The sequence below is a fragment of the Phalaenopsis equestris genome, unplaced genomic scaffold, assembly GCF_001263595.1.
Source record: "Phalaenopsis equestris unplaced genomic scaffold, ASM126359v1 Scaffold232153, whole genome shotgun sequence".
Taxonomy (NCBI): Eukaryota; Viridiplantae; Streptophyta; class Magnoliopsida; order Asparagales; family Orchidaceae; genus Phalaenopsis; species Phalaenopsis equestris.
The window spans coordinates 144,827-167,739 of record NW_018250121.1 but is presented as its reverse complement, the minus strand read 5'-3'; the positions used below and the strand labels follow the sequence as shown (position 1 = coordinate 167,739).

At 31.9% G+C, this 22,913-nt stretch overlaps 1 protein-coding gene across 2 annotated transcripts in view; it reads right to left on the bottom strand.

The window, feature by feature from the left end:
* The window catches only part of LOC110038204 (NADPH-dependent pterin aldehyde reductase), a 21,188-nt gene extending 8,954 nt beyond the window's left edge, over nt 1–12,234 (bottom strand). For both annotated transcript variants that reach the window (XR_002295405.1, XM_020742975.1), the window contains exons 1-4: nt 11,938–12,234; nt 4,550–4,619; nt 682–875; nt 202–374 (exon numbers count right to left, since the gene is read on the bottom strand). Coding sequence is in view for 1 of the 2 variants with exons in the window: in XM_020742975.1 (XP_020598634.1) it covers nt 202–374; nt 682–875; nt 4,550–4,619; nt 11,938–12,153 (653 nt within the window). In the remaining variant the exon portion in view is untranslated. The remainder of the gene's footprint in view (nt 1–201; nt 375–681; nt 876–4,549; nt 4,620–11,937) is intronic.
* Nucleotides 12,235–22,913: the final 10,679 nt, after the last annotated feature.

Sequence of the window (22,913 nt, the reverse complement as noted above, 5' to 3'; positions counted from 1 at the left end):
TATATATATATATATATATATATATATATATATATATATATGAGCCGACATAGAAATTAATAATTATACGAACAGAGGGTTGCAAACATAATATACACGTTCAAACAGAATCAACGACATGAAGTAGCTCTTTGTATCAAAAAATAAACGATGAAGCAAAATTATATGTGTAAAAAATGAAAAGATATTAATGGTTAATACCATGATTCAGGTGCCTGATAAAAGGCAGCATTGCTTCCAAAACATGAGGCAAGCATGTCTGTATTTACGACCCCGGGGTTCAGTGCAACAATTGCTAAACCTGGAGGTAATTCCTTCGCCACGGACTTCGACAGGCCTTCTATTGCCCATTTTGAAGCACAATAAGGAGCCACCTATAAGGACCAATTTAAATTCACAGCTTAAGCAAAAGAGTAGTGTCAAAATAGCCCCCTAACTATTTACATGGGGCCATGTTATTTCCAAAGTTAATAAAACTACTGAATTAGTCCACATACTATTTTAGTGAATATTAAAATTGTTCTCATTAGGTATGATTTGAACCCACATTCTATTTCAACTCATATTAAAAGAGTCTGTTAAATAAATTGATACTTATAAATTTTGGGATTAACATAATCCCCTGTAAAGAGTCAGAAACATTTTGGCAATCTTCTCTTAAGAAAACTGATATCGTATTACCTCTGCAGCTGCTGATCTTCCCCACCCAGAGGATATGTTCACGACAATTCCTTGCTTCTTTTCTATTAATAGTGGCAAGCAGTGACGAAGTATATTGGCTGTTCCTTTTATATTGGTATCTATGACCATATCAAACTCTTCAGCTGGCACAGCCCATATTTTATTGTTTTTGTTGATTGTCCCTGCATTGTTTACTGTAGGAAACCTCCCCAGTCATAAGGAGATTTAGGTAGATCTCATTCAATCAAAGATGGCGATCCATATGCATAAATAAAATGTGTGTTGAGCACATCACTCACACAAAAGATAAAGGAGAAAAAATTTTGGGAAATTTTACATAAATACCACACAATTCTTATGTATTTATAGATCTAACACCAAAAGTTTGATTTTTTATGCTTATGACACCTTGGTGTCCTAAATCTATGCATAAAAAGGTGTATTTCACTTGTAAGAGAATAGAGATGGTGATATTTTTGAAGTGATGTTAAAATTTGAGTGGCATGCATGTAAATGTGAATGTTTAGGTGTTAGATATGTAAATACATAAGAAATTGTGTGGTATATATGTAAATGGCACAAAAAAGAAACATGCCTAGGTTCAGCAGCCAGCTATTCATACAGTACTATTGTTTAGCATGGATTGCTACGTTCCAAAAAGTCTAATGGACCCTTGAAATTTTATATTTGTTTGATTTTTGCCTTGTAAAATTTCAGGTTTTGGCATCTATTAAATTATCATTTGTGATAAAGTAAATGTGTTTGTTGTCTTTATATCAAACCAATAGATTTTAGCTAGAACTGATTAATAGTAAAAATGGTTTTTCATAATTTGGCAAGTATTAAATTATCATTTGAGATTGAAAAAAAAAAGTTCGTTCTTTCTCAAGTTAAATTGATTAATTTATGCAAAAATTAAATGTTGGTGATATGCAAATTGTGATTTTTTTGTGTATTTATTGTGCATCTCATTCCCGGTTATAATTGTAACCTCACAAACTTAACCGAACGTTAAATTGGCATTCAAGTAGACGATTCCATCATGTCAACTAAATGGATAATAATACAAGAGACAACCAAAAGTTAATAAAAAATAAAAAAAGCAATCTAAGCAAAAAATGTGGTTGGCAAAGCTTTAAATGAATGCAATATAGCATTCAAGAGGATCAAAATTACATGCATGAGAGAACCTACAAATATATTCAAGATGAATTGATGATTTAGAAGAATTTTTAAAGAATATTGTTTATTTTATTCTAAAATTTTTAAAATTGTTGAAAAGAAGTTAGCCTAACAAACTCAAACTTATTGGCATAGTGTTCTAAATAAAACGAAATCAACATGGATTGGCAAGGGATATATACATATGAATAATATGTTGTTCATCAACTGAAGATGAATTAGATCAATATATACAATTACTATTAGGTTATTCAAAAATTGTGGAGTCTAAATCTGCACATTCATTAGCATATATTCATAAGTCTAAGGTTGAACAAGACTTAAAGGGCAAAATCAAAATTATGTCTATGGTTAAATCTAAACAGCCATTAGAAACAGAACTTGAAATTAAAAGTGCAAAAAATTGAATATGTGTCTAAATTGCATTTAAAATGTAAGGTATAATTAAAAATTTACTTCATGAACCTGAACTACAAATAAAAAACTTAAAATTATAAATGAGAGCTTCTAAAAGACCCTAAATCTATTCACAGTCATAAAAGCGGATATAACTCAAAAAAATAAATCCTCAATGTGAAATTAAGGCTGTGTTTGTTTCAGCTTTTCGGCCTGCTTTTGGAACCGAGTGCCTGAATCACGTGTTTGAATCGCGTGTCCCACCGATCGTGTTACAACCTACGGAGTTACGTTCTTCTCCGTCGCGACCACTGCTAGCTGTCCATGTTCCACATCCGAGCCCCGTGCTTCCTTGTTTTACCCATGCGGGATTTTTAATTAATGTAATATTTTGAGGTTCATCAATCTGTTTTATCCACTAGAAGAAATGTTAAAATAAAGTTCAATAATCAGCTTAGAGGCAAAATATTTTTATAAGAATCTTTTAAAATGCAATTTTTTGTACCATAACTTTTTTCTTTTAAGAAAATTAGATATTTTTTTTTATAAATACTACGTTTTCACTCCTTTGTTGAAATAAATAACTTATTATGGCAATTTTAAAAAGTAATAAAAAATATAATCAAATAGAAAGTGATAATTTTTAAATAATAAAATAGCTAAATAGCTCCCCAAATGAACCTCTAACTTAAAAACAAAATATAACATTAATAATCAATAATATTTATTTTTTCAAAGTTTATATTAAAAATTATATTAACTGCCACTAAAAAAATAATATAATATTACTTCGTTTTAAGTCTTTTTTGTATAATATGAGCAGGGGTATTTCAGATATTTATTCGCAGGCAGCACTTTCAAAATTGAATTTTTAAAATAAATTATCTGCTTCTGAAACATCAACTTTTAAACGGCTAATTTTATACAGCAATTTTTGAAATTAGATTTCATACAGCCACAGCCAAAAATAATGCACCCGAAATAACTACTGTATACTAAAATTTAATAAATAAATTAAGCCAGCTTATTTAACAAGAATATGGCCCCCTAACTTTTTGAAGGGAGCCATTTTAGTCCTCGAGTTTATAAAAGTGTCAATTGAGCCCCAGACTCTTTTGATATGGGTTGAAATAGTCCTCACTAAGCACTAATTTGTTCCCCCATTAAAACAGTCTAATGACTAATTTTGCATTTTTATAAACTTTGAAACTAAAATGGCTTCATCTAAATAGTCAGGGGACTATTTTGATACTTTACTCATTTAACCACTTAAATGGAATATCTTTAATCAAATGAATACTGATTTTAATTTTTTATCTTGATTTCTTAGCATACAACTTAAGAGCAAAAGTCTTAACATTGCATTAATATATCAATAAAACTTTTAATACATATATATATATATAACAAAATGAATTTTTAAATTTGATCAAATCTTGAAGTGCATAAATCATCACTATTAACATTGAAGTCATTTGGGTTATTTTTGTCTAAGTTTGTTGTTCATCCATGGAAGAAATTCATATGTATGTGATTTGTATGTTCTCAAGTTCATCATCTAATCAAGTAGGAATAAACATGTTGGTAATTGACATGCTAATATTTTAATTGCTTGTTTCAAATCATTTATATGATTTGTATAATTTGTTTGATTTACATGAAGAGATCAGCAAAAAACTAACTATTAATTATGGTAGTTAAACTCAATTGTTGAAATGAATAAGAGGCATGTGGAATTCAAACCAGATATTAAAGTAATGGTATAAATGAATGGAAAGACATTTCCTATGGGAACATTAAGAAATTAGCCAAAAGAAAAGACAAGCCTATAAAACAACACAATGCATTATGTCAGATATTATGAATTGAAAATTCAAGAAAGTCTTGTAGTATTCCAAATTTAAATTTTATCTAATTTGACTTCATAAATATGCTGCAAATAATGTGTGTTTGTTAAAAGTGCAATGCATGTACCTACATGGTAAGCAACCATCAAACTTGACTTCTATAACACACGCATCACACCTAATATGAATACTAATTCAAATTTAAAAAATTTTACCATAATTTAAGAAATTAAACAAAAAAAACATTTTCTGCAATTCATTATTCAGAATGTATGGTTTACTCTTTCAATCAAACAACAAAATCAAGATCACTAATATTCATTTTCCCCTCAAATGTCAGAATTAACAGCATCTTTGAACATGCTTAACAAGTATGAATAAAAAGAAACCAAAACAATGTAAACTCTGAACCGAAATGATCAAATACATAATATTTGACAAACCGATAATATCTGGTATCTTTCTTTCTTCCACAAGAAGCTTAGCGAACTCCTTCATGTTGCTGTCAGATCTCTACAACACCACAAAATGAATTCTTTAAACCAGTATTTTTGAAGTGCCATTCATGATAAGCAGTACAGCATTACAAACCACAAAATTTTGATCCATTAAAATAGATGTTTACATGCATTCTAAGAATGGCAGAACTACTTTATGCCCAAGGGTGGCCCCAAGGGGGTGCAGTTGCCCACCCTCAATTTTATCTTTATTTTTCTATTAAGAATATACTATTTTATAAATTTGCCCACTTTCAGTTTTCAACTTTGCCCATTTCCCATTAAAATTCTAACTTAATTAAATTTTTCAATGAATTAGCTAATTATTTGAATAAAAAATTTATAGTTTTTACATTTTTATGCATTTATATTTTCTTCCAATAAATATAGTGATATTTCCTTTTGTTTTTTAAGAATAATAATTTTATGTAATTAAATCATTCAGGTTTTATTATTATATTCAATTATTTAAAATTTTGCCCAGTCTCAAAATAACTTTTTCTTGATTCTAGGTTGATGCATGAAGCATCAAGACAGCTATAGAAAGCCCACTATATCGTCTCGAACACAGCATCACATAACAAGACACTTGAACAACCCAAACAGTTTGATTAAATAATATACATGCATAATTTGAAGTTAATCCTTAAAAGGGATGAATCACTGAATAAGTTGGTTGGAAAGGCATCATGCATTATATAAAATAACAACAACAAGCCTTTATCCAACTAAGTGTAGTTGGCGTCATGCATTATATACAAAATAACAACAACAAGCCTTTATCCAACTAAGTGTAGTCGGCGTCATGCATTATATATATAAAAAAATTAAGACAAAACATAGAGAAAAGGATAAGTAAAATGAAGGACCTTATTTGGGCTGCCTCAATCCATTTATTAATATTCGACATAGAAGCAACAAGCTAGAGAAACCAAATACAAACTTAGCAAGAGAAGAAAAAACTAGTTTGGCTTAGAGATTCTACGTGATAGAAGTTTGTTGTGATGGTGATGGGGGCAAGGCTACAGCTCAACAAACAATCACGAGAAAGTACAACAAGAAAGAGATTCAATGTGACAAGAAGTGTTATGATGATCTCATGGCAACTATTACTCATTTAAAGAGTTATTAGAAGACCCATTTAACGAAGATGTATTAAATAAATTTAACTTGCTAGGAAGGGTGAATTAAAAGGGAATAAAATTAGGCCTGCTACGACATTACTCTAATCCATTTTAAACCCACAAGCATAGAACTAGTACATGAAGTGAACACTTGATATTTTTATAACATACTTCCACATATCTGAAATGGTGGTAAATTAAATATTCTCATTTGCCTTAACAACATGAGATTAACTCCATGCTCTCATATGTCTTGATAAAATGGTGGTGTTGCCTGAATTTGGAATACTTGAGTGGCCATAAATGTATAAAAAACTTGTATAAGTGGTCAAGGAATGCCATAGGGTTATATTTGGGTTGGAGATTAATTTGAAGCACCAAAGCGGCCAATGTGGGCACTTGAAAAGCCCAAACTGAGAACAAATAGTTAAGCTTCAAAAGAACGGGGTGGGTAATTGGGATAACTCCGAGCATTGAAACCAAGGGGAAAAGGGACTTAAGTCTAGTAGTGATATAGAAAATTTCAAATTTTCTGAAAATTTAAAGATATTATCTTGTTATTTTATAATGAGACTAAGTGCCCAGAAATCCTAACCTGTTCGAATGGAGTAAGATTAAATTTAGAAATATGATGAGCTAATATAAAGCATAAAAAACACAACGAAAACACTTGTACATGATAAAGAAATGTCCTAATAACATTTCAGAAGATATTCATATTTTTTTAGGGGTTTAAGGTAAGCAAACAGGTACAAAAGTAGACTAGGTCTGTCTCCAGCAAAGGGTTGGTTGACATCCAGATAAGAGTTTAGGAAGGTAATTTATGGAGATATTTTTGAAGATTTTAATTTTAGTGTAAAGGGAGAAACAAAGATGAACACCGCAAATAAAGAACATACCAAACTTCTCAATACTTGAAATTTTCACTCCAATTTCCATTCAACAGCCACAAAACAGGTTTATTTCCAGCAAATAAAACATTATATAAATAAAACACTCCTAAACACTCACACAAAGGGAGGGAGCGCATTGGGGCTTGCCAAATAAATTTGGAAGAATTAGGTAGTTATAACTATCTGGTACTAATGCATCCAATGGGTGGCCAGCCCACACAGAAAAAAAAGTTTAATTTGCACTTAATTAAATGAAAGTAAATAAATTTCTTTCCCATTTTTCACATATCCCCAAAAAACAACATAAGTACACCACATTAACAACATAATTACACAATATTGATGCATGATTCTACACAAAATAATCAAGAAGTTTGCAATCTTCATTTTGTTCATAGTGATTGAATCTTCATGCTTTTGTTAAACTTTTTGGCTTGTGCTATTGTAGTTGTCATTTGCCACATAATTAGCATTCGGTGTCACATCACATGGAACTAAATTTAATGGTTTCACTTGTTTTAATATATCATGCCCCCAACATTCATGAAGAAAATCTAAGGGAGGGAGAAAATGAAGTGAGAATAATAAAAAAGGAAATTTCCCTAGGATTGAGCACATAACAACAGTGAACAAACAGGAAATAGAAATGGGTGCTTTCATAATAACCTAAAAAGGAACTAGCACCTCAAAGTACAAACATGAAAACGATATGGTAACTCAATAATTTCTGCTAAGAGAGCACTTTCAAAGACAGTGTTAAAAATCCTATAAAATATAGAAATGCTCTCAGTAAACAAATTTAACCACATAAAATTGTGTATCTAAATTCGATGAAAAGTTAATATTCAATACAGGACCAACAAATCCATCCAATCTAACATAAATCTCAACATAATACATAAATTGAAAAACTTCCTAAATTAAATTCATGACATTAAACTTGGATTAGCAAGTTTACAGTTGAAATGAATATTTTGATGCGACAAGCCCAGGGACAATTTATTTTTATATGAGTCTAAGTGAACCCAAATCAAGTACTTATAATATAATTGAAAACTTCATGGCATTATTAAATGAATCAAACGACACACAAGCACACACGCGCGCATGCACGCGCACAAATGCACACGCACGCACCCATACACACGCATAATTTGGTCCAACTATCGCTCTCATGGCATCTCAATGCCGCTAGCTCTTACCCATGCAGCACCCCAGTTATCTCAGTTCAAGCTGATTCGACTCGGCAAAACCAACAAGATCTACTCTCAAGGGACAGCCACAATAAGTTGACTTAGCCATAGTTCAACCCTCGTATTCGAAGTATCTTCTCAACATGTTCTATCCAAAGTTCAAACATCTGCTCAAAGAATTAAGATTTGCTTGAATAAGCTTTTTATTTATTATTGATCTTCACATTGAGTAAAGGACTTCAACCAAATTGACTAATGATTGTGATATTTTATCATTGACATAATGAAATTCATATGTTCTGGTGGAAAACACAATGAGTAAATTAAAACTAAATGAGTTTAATTTTTAAAACTTAGTAAGAGAAATTTCAAATAAAACATTTTCCCCTTAAAAATGAGATTATTATTGATAACTTGACTTCTCTTTTCTTTGAATCAAGCTAATTAGCTGAAGTCGATAGAAAAAACATTAGCTTTCTTTTTGTTATTTATTATATCCACAATCACATGTATTAAATTGCAATTTCGCATCCAACCATGTCCACTACCTCATGTGCTTCATTTGCATGAAATGGAAAGGAATTTTCATTTAATCAGAATTAAATTTATTGACATTCTTTTAATAAAATTTCAGTTATATTTTATATGAAATTGAGTTTTATAGCTCTGTCCCTGAATTTTTATTTTTAAATTTTCATATCATTATGATATTAATTCAAAATGGAGCGCTACGATTCTCTTTGATATAATAGGATATCAATATTTATCATCTTTTTGTGTAAATTATAAAGGTATTGTAATAAGATACCTGAGAACAATGGAGTCAATAATCAAAGGAAAAAACTCGCATGGAAATATGAAATCTTGAAGGAAGAGTGGTAAAAATTGTGTTATTTTTTGTGATGAAAATATAAAAGAGAAAAAAATTGCCACGAAAATCTTCGTTGGGGGTTCCAGAAATGTATAAGCTTAAAATACTTGTCCTCGAAAAATAAAAAATGAAATTAAAGAGTCTTTGAAGAAGTTGAAAAACCAAATTAACTAAAAACCACATGATAATATTGATAAAATGGATGATTTTAATGTGATAACAGGTGATGATATTCTACGTCCTAAATAGTCTAATCATAAAAATATATGATACATCAAAATCAAATGTCTCTATTTAAAATTCAATGACATTTATGCTCAAGGATTCAAAGACTACAGGACAATTAGATACGTTATTTATCCAAAATACTATTGAGGTGGTTAAGTAACAAAAAAAGTAAAATGTTAAAGATATTGATGCTATTTAAAAGGAGAGAAAAAATGGTTCGAGTATTTTGTTGTTTGATGCATGATGTTGGCATTCCTTTCAACACACTTAAATATGAGAGCTTTCCAAAAGTAATAGTAATAAAACTTATTAAACGCTTTAAGTTAAATAATTCCTAGCAGATGGTCAAGAACTCCGTACTTTAGAAAGTTTTTTTATTAGAATTCGTATCCTAACATGTAGTTTATCTAAATGTGAGCACAATTAGAGTATATTTGAATATGTAAGTACCAAAAAAAAGTCTATTGATCGATATTGAAATTTGAAAATTTAATAATTTTAATAACATTTTTTTTTACTTCATAATAAAAGAAGAAAAAAATAATCATGATCGCCTAAAGAATTTAGTTTATGTGAAGTATTACACAAGGTCTTTATTCATAGATATAAATATTAGACGTTTTGAACCCTATCTATAGATAATGCAAATGAAGCTAATGAGTAGTTAATAGAGAAAATGAATAATGAGTAAGATAAAAATAATAAAATAACTATTGGAAAGGAAAATTTGACATGAAGTGTTATTGCAAATGCTGCTAATGTTTATGAAAAAATAGAATATTTGAAAGAGATTTAAAAACAAATAGAAGAAATTGTCATCTGAAATTAACATTAATGCAATTGAACATATAAATTATAGGGTTTAAAAAGGATTATGAGAGAATGATTATCCTGGTGAACAAAATGAGGCTCTTTTTAATTATGAAGATGAATATGATTCTTTGAATGTTTGGTTTAGGCTTATCAAGAAAATTATATTAAATTTTAAGCTATTGAGACATTAAGCACTTTATTTATGAAATAGTTTATTTTTTATTAATATTATGATGTTTTATCTTTCAATTTGATAATCATTCAAATTTATATGCATTTTTATTAATACTTTTTAACATTTTATGATATATTTTAATTGTTGTGCATCATATGCTATAGCTCAATAAGGTCCTTATCATTATGTTATACCTTTAGACATTAACAAGTATGTTCTTCACATAAAGGGTAATCAAAAAATTGAATATAAATTTGAGATCTCAAGAACTATAAGGCTTTATTTAAGAAATACGAAAATGAATAATGCTAACTATCGCTGCTCAACTGTAATCACATAAATGTTGCAGTCTAATGCCATTGACTAACCACCACAGTCCTATTGTCAACGTCAGATTGTTACTATCTATCATCATCTGACCACCGCCATTAAATAAATCTCATAACCACCACTATCCATCGATGAAATTGACATATGCTAACAACATTCAAGTTTTCAATTAACATTAGCACTCTTCATTGCTTCTTTAGTATTGATACGCCGTCAAAAAATTTTATTATATGACACAAATCTCGAGGCATTTTTTTAGCAAGAAACATTCAAACTCAAATTAAAAAACATCCAAAACTCTGATTTTAGCAAGCTTATTGCCAAACTGACCAGCTCGACAAGACGAACCCCCAATGATGTCAAAATTGGCCCAATCCAAGTCAAATCAAGCTCGGATCAAACCGTTAAACTATTTTTAAAAACTTTGGATGACTAATTGGAAGGTCAAATAGATTCCAAAGTTGACAAGCTTATAGTCAAATCAAGCATCTTGACAAGACAAGTCTAACAAACCCAAGATTGTCAAATTGATAATTAAAAAATTCTAACATTGTTAAAGAACTTAAAAATCAACAAAATGATGTCCGATCGTGGGAGTCTCTTTGGATTGTCTGATGAAGTGGTTTATATTCTTTTCTTATTTGCAAGTAGACACTCACAAACTATAAATAGAGTCCTACCCCCCTCATGAAAAAGGACCTAGGCCTTGAACCGAAAGAAGAGCTGCACTTGAAGCTGGTTCGTAAAAAAATGAGCTAAATTTCAGTGTCATTATGGACCGACGACCACGAGAACGCTTGGTGCTCTCGCAGTCGCTGACCACCACTCGTCGGTCACTTTCAACTACCCCCTGCTCGATGCAACGAAACTTCTCCTTACTCTGCGACATATGTTGAGGAATAGCAAGGCACTGTGCAGAGTAAAAACCAATGTCCTAGAGTCAATACATTTTACGAAAGAGTACATCATAATGAACACCATGCAACGACACATCTCTAAGACGGTGCACCTAATTTCAGGCAACTACTCTCAACTGCAACTGCTCCTGACCATTGTGTAATAAATCATTCAGCATACAACCATTATATTTCTGAGAACTGTGTAACACTTTACTTCATGTGGGACAAGAACATTTGCGTGTATTCATTAACTTATAGTGAGTGGTTCTGATTGGGCTAGGCAACATGATCTTTTTCACTTTTTGAGTTTTCCACGTAAAAACTTATAGTATCCCAACCTATAGCTTCAATTACTTGTGTGTGTATTGGGTTTTTTATGCAATGCTAAGACATTAAATAATCACTTTACTTCGTGAATTTTCCGGCATACATCAAGTATTATCCACTATATTTATTATAGGTCCGGCTAAAGATGTGTACTTGCAATATTATCTTCTCCAATAGAAATAAAGTGTCAAATTTCTATAAACTTACTAACATGTTGAATTCTTTCAATTGTGGCAGGCTCCGTAATGTCTCTTCTAATCCTTTTCTTTTTCTTCTTGTTTTTTCTTTTGGTCATTGAGTCATTTTTTCGTGCATGAATAAAAATTTAACAATTTTCGAGCACAAAATATCATTTGTTACAAGAAAATACAAAAAAGGTTTAAAAGAACAATTGGGGGTTAAAAAAAAGCTTGGGTCATGAAGAATGAAGGCAAGAGAAAAGGTTTAATTTGAAGATTAAAAAAATGGATGGTGTACTGACCACGTCGAGATGTTTGAGAAGGTACTTGGAGGAAGAGGAAGAAGAAGAAGCGGGTTCATTCCGCGTCAACTCAGTCATTAGGGCTTGAAGCTTCTCCTGCGAACGGGCGCAGCCAACTACGATGTGGCCACGGCGAGCTAACTCCAAGGCCAGTACCCGCCCTAATCCTCGACTCACCCCTGTTATCATAATCGTCTTCAGCTGCGTTTCTCCCATGGCCTTTCTCTCTCCCACAAATGACCGTCAAACGGCTGGTTGTTTGCAAACAGTATTTGTTCGCTAAGTTTAAGAGTCCAACTAAACAATTTTTTTAAGGTCGATTTATAAATGAGCTGAACACCAATTAAGACTTATCCGATCGCATTCTGCTAACTCAGAATAATTGAAGAGTGCTACTTTAAAAAAAATTTAATTGATAAGGCTATAAAATTTATAATTAATTAAAAAAAATAAAAATATATTAAATTATATTTACATAATATTTTAATATAAATAATATAATTAATATTCTACAGATGTATGATTAGGGTTGTTAAAACAACTCTTTATTTGCAAACAACTCATGTTCGGATCACTAAGCAAACGAGTTAAACACAAACACATTTTTTTTTTTGAAATATAAACGAATCGAAAATGACGATGGTATTTCGTAACTAGTCAAACACGAGCTAAGTCTGGGCTCGCACGCTTCGGCTCGTTTACACTCTTAGTTCAGTTGGTAGACATCTGTTTCGTCAATTGTTAGTCTCCTATGATTTGGGGTGGTACTCGAGTGGTTAGGCGCATGGGTCCAACACGGACTTGAAGGGTTGTCGCTTCCGCCCGTTAACCATATATATATATATATATTATATATATATATTGAACCCAATTTATTCTTTAGCTCGTGCCCTAGGGATAAAGCGTCGAATCTGAGGTAAGGAGAAAAAGAATGAGAGAAAGCGAGAGAGAGAGAATAGCCCTGCGGGGGTGGATTGGGTTGGGGTTGTGGTGGGAGTGGCGCAAAGTGGGGTGTAGGCTTTTTGATCCTTTTTGTTCCACACACATGAGATTACAATATAAATGTGATGGAAAGAGGTGGCCCCCCTTTTTTCACATGTCAAGAGTTCTCTATTTATAGAAAAGGACAATATGAAAAATAATATTACAATAATACATTTGCTTTAAGAAAGGCGGTAAAGAATATTTTTGTTTTTTTTTTTCATTATGAAGCATCAGAGCACATCACGTTTGATGGTCGGCTAGAGATGGTTGGCCAATCCAGGGAGGCCAAACAAGAGAGGCCAAACCAAGGGCGAACTAGGATGGCCGAAGCAGGAGGGCCAACCTAGGGAGGCCTAACCAGAAATGCTGAAACCAGGAAGACCGACCTGAGGGACTGGGCGGCTGACCTAAGGGACTGGGCGGCCAACCAAAAAGGGTAAAATTCCTGCTTACGCGACTCTGACGACAGCTTATCCTAGCTCGGCAAGATGGTATTTTCTGGTCATACATAAAGCTCCAGAGTTATTTACTTCCTAGATGCGAAGTTATAATAAGAATGAAAAACTCATAAGTGTAGAAAATATTATTTCATGAAACACTAGCTAGAATTAGTTTTTTTATAATTCTTTCCGCTGGCCTTTGATGAGATGATTATTATTGGTTAAGTTCTTTAAACTTTGTGTTTGGTGGACTAATTTGCTCTTATAGGAGGAGAGGTTTTGTTTGCTCGGCCCGAAGAAGAGGCTTTGTTTGCTCGTCTCGAAAGAGATGTTTTGTTTGCTCGTCCCGTAAGAGAGTATTTATATGCTCGTCCCGGAAGAGAGTCTTTGTTTGCTCGTTCGGGAAGAGAAGTTTTATTTGCTTATCCAAAAGGAGAGTCTTTGTTTGCCCATCCCGAAAGAGAGGCTTTGTTTGCTCGTCCTGCAGAAGAGTTTTATCTTGCTCGTCTCGGATGAAAGTCTTAAATGAGAGGATGGAATAATTTTGTATTTTTTTTCTCTTTTTATTTCTTTCTTCATTTGAGAAAAGTAAACAAGGTAAAATAAAAGTTGCTTATATTTTTGTTCTTTCTTAAGGAGTCTTCTCGGAAAGTGAGAGATGTTCTTCCTTCTCTTTTTTATTTTTGCCCTATGCCTTTTCACTTACTTTTTTGTGTTGTTCCTCTTAATTTCTTTTTTTTCCTCTTCTTCTTCTTTTTATTTCTCTGGTTTGGGCTCTCCAACTCTGAAGACTCATCTTATTGTTGATGACAAGATCTACGCTTGAACCCACATGTGTCCTTAAGCTCTTGTCCTGGAATTCGAGGGAAGAAGAAAGAGAATGAGAGAATAAGAGAAAGAGTTGCCCCAGGGGAGGGGACAAAGTGGAGTTTTCCCGGGCATGTTACCCATTTTATTCCACACAAATGAGATTACAATATGAGGGTGATGGAGAGAGACAGTTCATTCTTTTTATACATGTCAAGAGTTCTCTATTTATAAAATTTGACAATATGAAAATTAATACTACAATAATACCCGTGTTTTAAGGAAGGCGGTATAGGATATCTTGGTCTTTTTATTATTATGAAGCATTGGAACACGTCGGCTTTGGGTGGCTGGCTGGAGCTGGGTGGCCTACCCAGGGAGGCTGAACTAGGAAGGTCGAACCAGGGAGGCCAAACAATGGGGGTCAAACCAAGGAGGTCGAACCAGGGAAGCCAAACCAGGGGAGGCAATCCAGGATGGTCTTTTTATATATATAATCATTCTTTCTTCAATTAAAATAGAAGCTCTATTGCTTTTCTCATATATTTAATCATATTAAATTGTTGTTAATGTAAATATGAAAGTTTATCCAATAAAATTATAAACATAAAAAAAAAAATTGTAAGATGTCAACGTAAATTCTCCTTAAGAAACTTTGCATGTATCTCTAACTCGTATCTTTTTAATTAAATTTCTAAGCACCTACCAACATACTAAAATAATTAACATTTCGATATGGGTACAACATTACATATAACAGTTTCATTTGCTGTAAAAAAAATTTCTTAATGTGTGGTTTAATGGTGAATATGGAAGTCCTTATTTTTCCCTAGATAATAATTATTATTTTTTTTTTTATGTATATCGAACTGTCAGTTATATCTTTTCTAAACTGATTAATATAATTTCAACCAGTGTAATCACTAATTATAATTCCATAGATTCCATCAGATTAATTTAATTACACATTCATCATATATAAAGTATATAGATAACAAAGGTAAACATGACAAGCAGATATGTTCTCAAATAAGCATACTTGTTAGCATATTTTAAAGAACTATTTAACATTTTTTTTTATTGGTGAAAATGTATACTTTTAGTTTATTTTGTAACCTATTTTTATTTTTTAAAAATAAAAAATAATTTCTTTAAAATATTTGAGATCATTTTTTATGTTTTGAATTTTCTAAATATGATTTTCACTATCATGAATAATACTTATGGTTACACGTCAGAAGATTCGGGGTGATAGCATGACATTTAACGTCTTAGTGTTGTATAAAGATCCAACACACTAGGATAATTTACCTAGAAAAACCCCGAAAGGAAAAAATCATAAGGTTTAGCCCAGTAAAAGTAATTCACTGTAAGTGTGTACTATAATGATATACCCTTATCTCACAATTGGGATAGAAGGGTTACAACATTACGCCTAATATAGCATTTGTTCGTGCATAATGTACATAAAACTTCAAGAGTCTGAAAAAAGTTAATGTATTCTAAGTACGATAGTTGTAAGTAATTTTCTCTAGAAGTTGTCGTGGGATTTGTAATGTAGCGTTATATGTTACACCTTATTTGGGGATACTTCATTACATAATAGTCAGGAATATGTCATTACACAATAGATTTCGTTGATGACAGTGAGCAAAAGACGATCGGTGATGGTCGACAGTGATCGGTGGTTCAGGATGTCAAAAGTAACCATTGAGTATTCAGTCATGAACAACATTGGAATTCGACTCCTCCTCCCCCTCCAAGTGAAGAGAGGGTTTTATTTATAACCATTGGTATTTTGGTTATTCAACTTTTTTGTGAGTTGGTGGTATTGCAGGCTATGTAGCAGTATGTTATGCTAGTTAGCATAGGTCAGGGTAGAGCGTGGGTTGGTTGAGTTGGGTTAGGTCATGAGACAATGGGACAAGGTGGGCTGGTGGGGCGGGATCAGATAGCACAATTTTGAATCATTCGTGTGACCGCTAGTGCGACATGTCAAAACTTACCGCCAAGTAAGTCGCTCGCATAAAGCAAGTATACTTGTCAAGTGATAATGCAGTTAAAGAATATCATGTATCGATCCTACAATGTAAGTGTTAAGAATTATTCTATAGGGCAAATCTCTAGTTTACTAAACTTCAAAACTTAATTTAGTGTGATCACAAACATGAGATATTTTCTTAAAATCTTACTTGAAAGAGAAAACAAAAATGTATTCAAAAAGACAAAAAAACAATGACAGATAAATCTTACTGTTCTCGGATAATTTCTTAAGAAAATGGTACAATGAAAGAAATCATCCCAGAAAACCACAAAACACATCCTATAAATCACAAAGGCATAAGATGAAGTTTAACTACATGATAGCAAGAATATGGGACAAACATCTCACCAAACCCGTTGTTGCAAGGAAAACTGAAAAGAAAACATTTACAAAATGATTTGTTCCCTCTTCAATAGCAATCAACTTCTCTCTCATACTATTACCTCTCAAAACATATAAGAAAAATACAAAGAAGAAGATAGAAAAAAAACCCTTAGTACCTGATCCCAACTTTCTATATAGAAGTAAAATGTGATGTATGTGATTATATGCTTAATTTCCTTAATAGTTATTCTTAATTTGCAACAAAGTCAAAAATTGATCCAAAGCAAAAGCTAGGTAAGTTTTCCACTATGAAACAAATAAAAATACAATAATATTTAAATATGGGAACTACGCAAGTATACTTATCGTTACCAAGTAATATAAGACTTTTTGATTAAGTTCTGAATATCGAACCCACAGGGAGATTAACAATATGCACTTTAGGAAACTAAAAATTTTAGATAACAAAGATCTACTTCAAAAAATATTCTTACTTAAACTTAAGATTAAACTATAGGAATGAAAATTCGATTCTTTTTGTAATTTTTGATTTAGTTTCTTTTTGTACTTTTTGATTTATGAAATTAAAGAAAGAAACTAATTAACTTAACTAAATATTAGCAAGATGAAAGCTATATAAATAAAATACTTTTTTCCTTATCATGAATTAGTAATAAAATATAAAAATTCTATTGTGGAAGTATGTTAAATGTGTTGTGCCAAATAGGAGCAATAATATTCTTTACCCTTACTAGAGATGTTATAAAGAACATTGGCTAATATATAGTTTGAATTGTCTTGAAGACCAGTTAGGTAGGGAAGATACAAGCTCTCACTCTAGAGTTCCCTCTTCTCCCTCCACCTGGGGCTAACATCTGGTATGAAAACCTTAAACTATAAATCAAATTAGGGGCTTTAGTCTGTCACTCTAAAGTCCTCTAATTCTCATCATTGAAAAGTTTATTTCCCTATTTATTTGCACTCAACCCCATGAACTACATTCTCATTCATGAAATTAATATGTGATTCTAACCATTCGTTGGCTGAGACAATACCATCTCAGATCTTCAATATTCTCACAACAGGTATTAACATCTTAATTGACCAAATCAAGAAGTAAATGAAGTGCGAGGGTTCAAATCATCACAACTTCTTCCAACATTAAAGTCTAATACTTCACACAACATCCTTTAAACACTAATCACTTATCATTTTAAGGAAAAAGATAAAGAAAACTACTCAGAATCCATGGAAAAAACACAACCACACATGAGCTTAAAAGTAGATATCATGCACACAAACAAGAAATCTAGATTAAAACCAAGTGTGGTCACAATGATAAACACTTATCTCAAATCCTCTCCACCAAATGTCTTGAAGCTTCTTTTAATTATCTTCCTTCACTCACAATACAAACTAACACTCAAAATAAAAAGAAAGTGGTCGGCGGCGGCGGTTACTTGGATGAATGATGACTGTAAAATCTGATGGATGGTTGGCCCCCTTGTATTGATGATCCAAGTCTTCTTTAATAAAATCCAAAAGGTGTCTTAGTGTCCCTTCAAAATGTGTCTCAATTCAATGAATCTTCTAGAAGTTGCATCCTCAAAAGCCAATTGAATGAATTTTCGTGTCCATGGGATATTTCCCACGTTTTTACCAAGGGTTGCTTCAAACACCTCTTAAAAAATTATTCTAAATTCAATGAATCATCAAATAACTACTTCTAGCACTTAAGTGCGGGCTACCTAACCTTAGGCACGAGCCTCTGGCGCGTAGGCGTCAGTCTGGGGCGCTTAGGCGCCCCAATTCATTTTTGCACATTTCTTCATATTTGCTTCAAATTTAACCTTTTTTCACTCATTTTATCATTTTTCATCCATCTGACTGTACCTGAGAGAAAAACACATAAATAACTTTCATTAAATCGCAATATCTCAAAAATATGTATAAAAATGTGTATAAAAACACTATATATTTTAGGTGTATCAAAATTCCAAAATTTTAAGATGTTAGTTGTCCTCAAGTAACCCTTCAATCTTTAAAAACCCGTATAAGTAGATGATGTATAAGAGTTTCTTTAGGAGTTGTCAAAATTTTGATATAGAAATATAGTAGTCCAATTTAGAAAAAATATTAGTAAATGAGACCAACTTAGTGTTCAGAAATTTTTAAAGTTAAGAAATATGAAAATATGAGTTCCAATCTAATTCAGAAATATTGTAGATTCTCTAAAAATAGAGTTTAGGTATTTTATCTTCTCCACTTAAAAATTTTTATCAAGCATAATTTTACTTACTATATTATATCATTAAGCTTAAGAGTTTCTCAAGTCTTATTCATTAAAATGATCAGATGTGGAACCAATTTTTAATTTGTTACTAATCCTTAAGCTTCTCCTCCCTTTTTCAAAGAGTTGATATTTTTTCTACTATCAAATTTTCTTTTCTTTTTCTTTTTCTTTTTTCTTTTTATTTTTCTTTTCTTTTTTTTCTTTTCAGGCAATGATTATTATATCTGGATAGACCTTTAATAATTTTGAATCTCACTCTTCCTTTCCTAAAGCAAAGAGTTGATATTTTTCTTTAACTTAAAAACATAAGAATAGTTTTGAAAATTAATTTCAATAAAAGAAATTTAAATTTTAAAAATAAAAATCTAAATCTTCTAAAATTTTCAAAAATACAATTTTTCCTACTGAAGATAGTTACACTATATTTAGCATTTTCCTCACTAAAAATTTTTAACTTCAAATTTTTCTTCATTACTATAAATTTTAGCTAAATTCTCTTACTCATTTCTATTTTCAAAATTTTACTTCCCTAATATAACTTCATATACTTTATCATTTTTCTTCAAATCAAAATCAAATTTATTTAAAGCACAATTGAGAACAAATAAATTTTTATATTCCTTAGAAAATCTTTCATCCCTCCCCCAAACTTAAATTTTTAATAAAATTAAAATATTTTAGCATCATATATAAATATTAGCAGAAATGAAATTTTAATATAACATGCTTGCATGAATTTTTACATCTTAAATATGCAAGTAAAATAAATTAAAACAGGAGTAAAAAATTTAAATTGATCAAATTTTAATTTTCTTAATAAATAGAGATTCATCTGACTTCTATATAGTGGAGTATAAAAGCAAACAAACATACTAACAAGCATACATGATTGCAATATAAGGAAAAATAACTGGTAGTAAATTGAAAATTTTAAACATGTAGCTTTTAAGTAAAAAGTTAGCTAGACTCTAAACCTTCATAAGATCTCAGAATTAAGTTCAGCACACACTAATTAAATACATTAAACAACACAATTAACACAATTACTACCACACAAACATAATATCTACTAACAAAACACAAATATGTCTCAGTAGGTGTACGAAACAAAACATAACAAAAACTAATAGTCTCAATAATAACAACTAAAAACGCGACACAAAGTACATAACAACTGCACTAATAACAATCCATAACTACCCATACACTAAAAACATCAAACAAAACTAGAGATCCGAACTAATCATCATTTTCTTCTTCATCACTATCATCACTACTCCAAACAACTGCTGGTCTGTATGGTGGATATCTAGGGTACTGAGGAAATATAACATCTTGGTTACCTCTCATAAGGTTTTCCATAGCTAAATTAAATTCACCCTCATAATCACTATGTCTTATCATATACCCATCCATATGCTCTGCAAATTGTTTTAAATTCAATACCTTATTCGCAGTGTAGTTGATATTGTCCAAAATCTTCTGTAATAACTGCGACTGAGAATCGGATCTAGAAGTCTGACCCTCTAATGTAGAAGCATGTGAAGTAGAAGCTCGTTAAGTCGAACCAGCAGAACTATTGGAGAATCCATCCCTCCAACCAAAAATAGAATGATGTGAATAAGATTTCACCTTCACACTGATAGTGGGCTTTAGTGGCTGTAAGATCTCCTCCCAACTGTCAAATCTAACTCCAACCTGCTCGCATAAAGAAAAGATCAAGGATGTAAATCCCAAACATGTAGTAGTGGCAGCAACAATAGAATTGGTAATAACTCCATGAATCAAAGCTCCAATATTAATAGGCTTGAACTGCTGAATGCAATAGTTTAAGGTTGCTCAATCTTGAGTCACTTCACTCAAATGATTTGCAGGTAGCAGATGAGCAAAAATAAAACAATGTCATGCCTTAGCAGTGACATCCAACTTTGAAGTAGAAAAGTTTACTCTTTTTTTCATTTGTGATCTTTTAAAGCCCTCTTCCATTAGTCAAAGATGAAATAATCTCATCCAGCTCCTCTTCCGTAGGACTATAGCTTGAATAAAAACACAAAGTACTTGGGGGCAACTGATAAAACTGATTAATTACCTCAGGGGAAAAAGGCACTGTCTTCCCCCTCACCATGACTCCTTCATCAGCTTCAGGGGGATTTGCATAGAACTCCTGCACAACAAAAATCACTGTGATAGCAGAAAAACAACATAATCGCTCCCATTGGCGGCGAACAATCAAATCATCAACAACTCCTCCTGGACTTTTAAAACACCACTCAATAATCAATTTTCTCAATTGCAGTGCATCACTGCATTGATCCTGAGCTCTCAAACTGACTAACTTGGTTGAATCGAATGGAGCCTTCCCCTTACTTCTCTTCATTCTTGATGTCATTTCTAAAAATGTATAAAATTAAAAATAAATTCCACATTTAACTCTAAATTACTAAACTAAACTCCTAAAAGCTTAAACTAACAAATCCATGCCTTTTCCTTATATTTTTCTCAAATTTTCTCCATGAATAGTGATTTTTGGGTAGCTCATGAATGTGCTCAAAATACATGGTAAAAATTAAAAAATTTTGCATAGAAGTGAAGCTCTTACCTCAAGGATATCAAATCTAGCAATTTTTACTTCAAATCACCAAGAAATCTTCAATTATGATAAGCCCTAGATCCAATATCACGAATGACCCGAGGAAGATGATGAAGCTAGGTGCAAAAATGGTGTTTTCAGACCAATTTTTCACTAAAAACCGTTCGCAAACCGGTTTTCGTGAACCGGCGATTAAGCGCAAATGGTTCAGCGCTTGTATCTCGGTTTAGACAATGTGTAAGCGCGAGTCTTGGCGCTTAGGTGCCAGTGCACAAATTTTTTATTTTTTTGATTTAAGTGAAATGCACTTCTAGCCTAAGTCAACCAACCCTACATGGTCTCATAACACTTTATATACTATTTTATTCTCTTTTAACTCTCCTCTTACTCAAGATTCACCAATCTTAACTAATTTGATTCAACACACAATAACACAAAATTTCACACAAACAAAACACTTATATTAATTCATGAACGATTACAAACCTTTTCAAATACATAGGTTCTTAATCCAAATAGTATTGGATGAGAAAATTACTAATACAAATACAAGACAATTATCACATAACAACATACTAAACACATTTAACATTAAACAAAGACTAAACACAAAAACACAAAATTATAAACTTAATTTTATTCTCCAATTGGTGGAACGAATCTTGGCCTCTCATTAGTCTCTCCTTCAACATTTGGAATGTATATCTGAAAGAATGGATGATGATTAATAACTCTAGTTGAATTTTCCTCAATCCACTTGTTCTTCACAGACATAGCCTTGTCCGCTTCTTCTATAAAACAGGTATGGCTAAACTGCATCTTAAGTTGTCATCCTATATGATCCAAATGCGCATTAACTTCCATCACTTTTGCTTCAATTGAAGCCACGTCAGCCTCAATTTTAGTGATTTTCTCTGTTATTCCTTCGATACTAACGATGAGGAAACCATTATATAACTCTTGCAGGCTCTAAATAATAAACTTCTTTCTCATTGCCTCCTCCGTGTTCTTCAAATCACTCTCCCAAGATGGCATTTTTCCAAAATCTCTCTATTTCACTTAGGATTTAGGGTTTAAAAATCCTTACATAACCATTCTATTTATAGGCTCCAAACTCTTCATATAACTCCTAGGCACGTCTTAGAACTGTCTCCCACATTTAAGCCAACCAAATCTCGGTTAAAAGTTATCAAAACCAAAATTCGCACATGTTTTTTAATTGTCACGCTTAAGCGCTGAATATTGGCGCTTAAGCGCCAGTGCTCAATTTAACACAAGTCAACTTAACGTCCAATTACTCATTCTAACATGTCTAAGTCATCTTTAAAGGTCTTAGAATAATCGCTAACTTAATATATAATAAAAAATATTACCAAAATTTTCTAAATCACACACAACAACACAAGAATAAAAATAAACACACAAATAACTATGGGTTGCCTCCCACAAAATGCTTGGTTTTACGTCGTTAGCCTGACGTAACCAATGCTTATT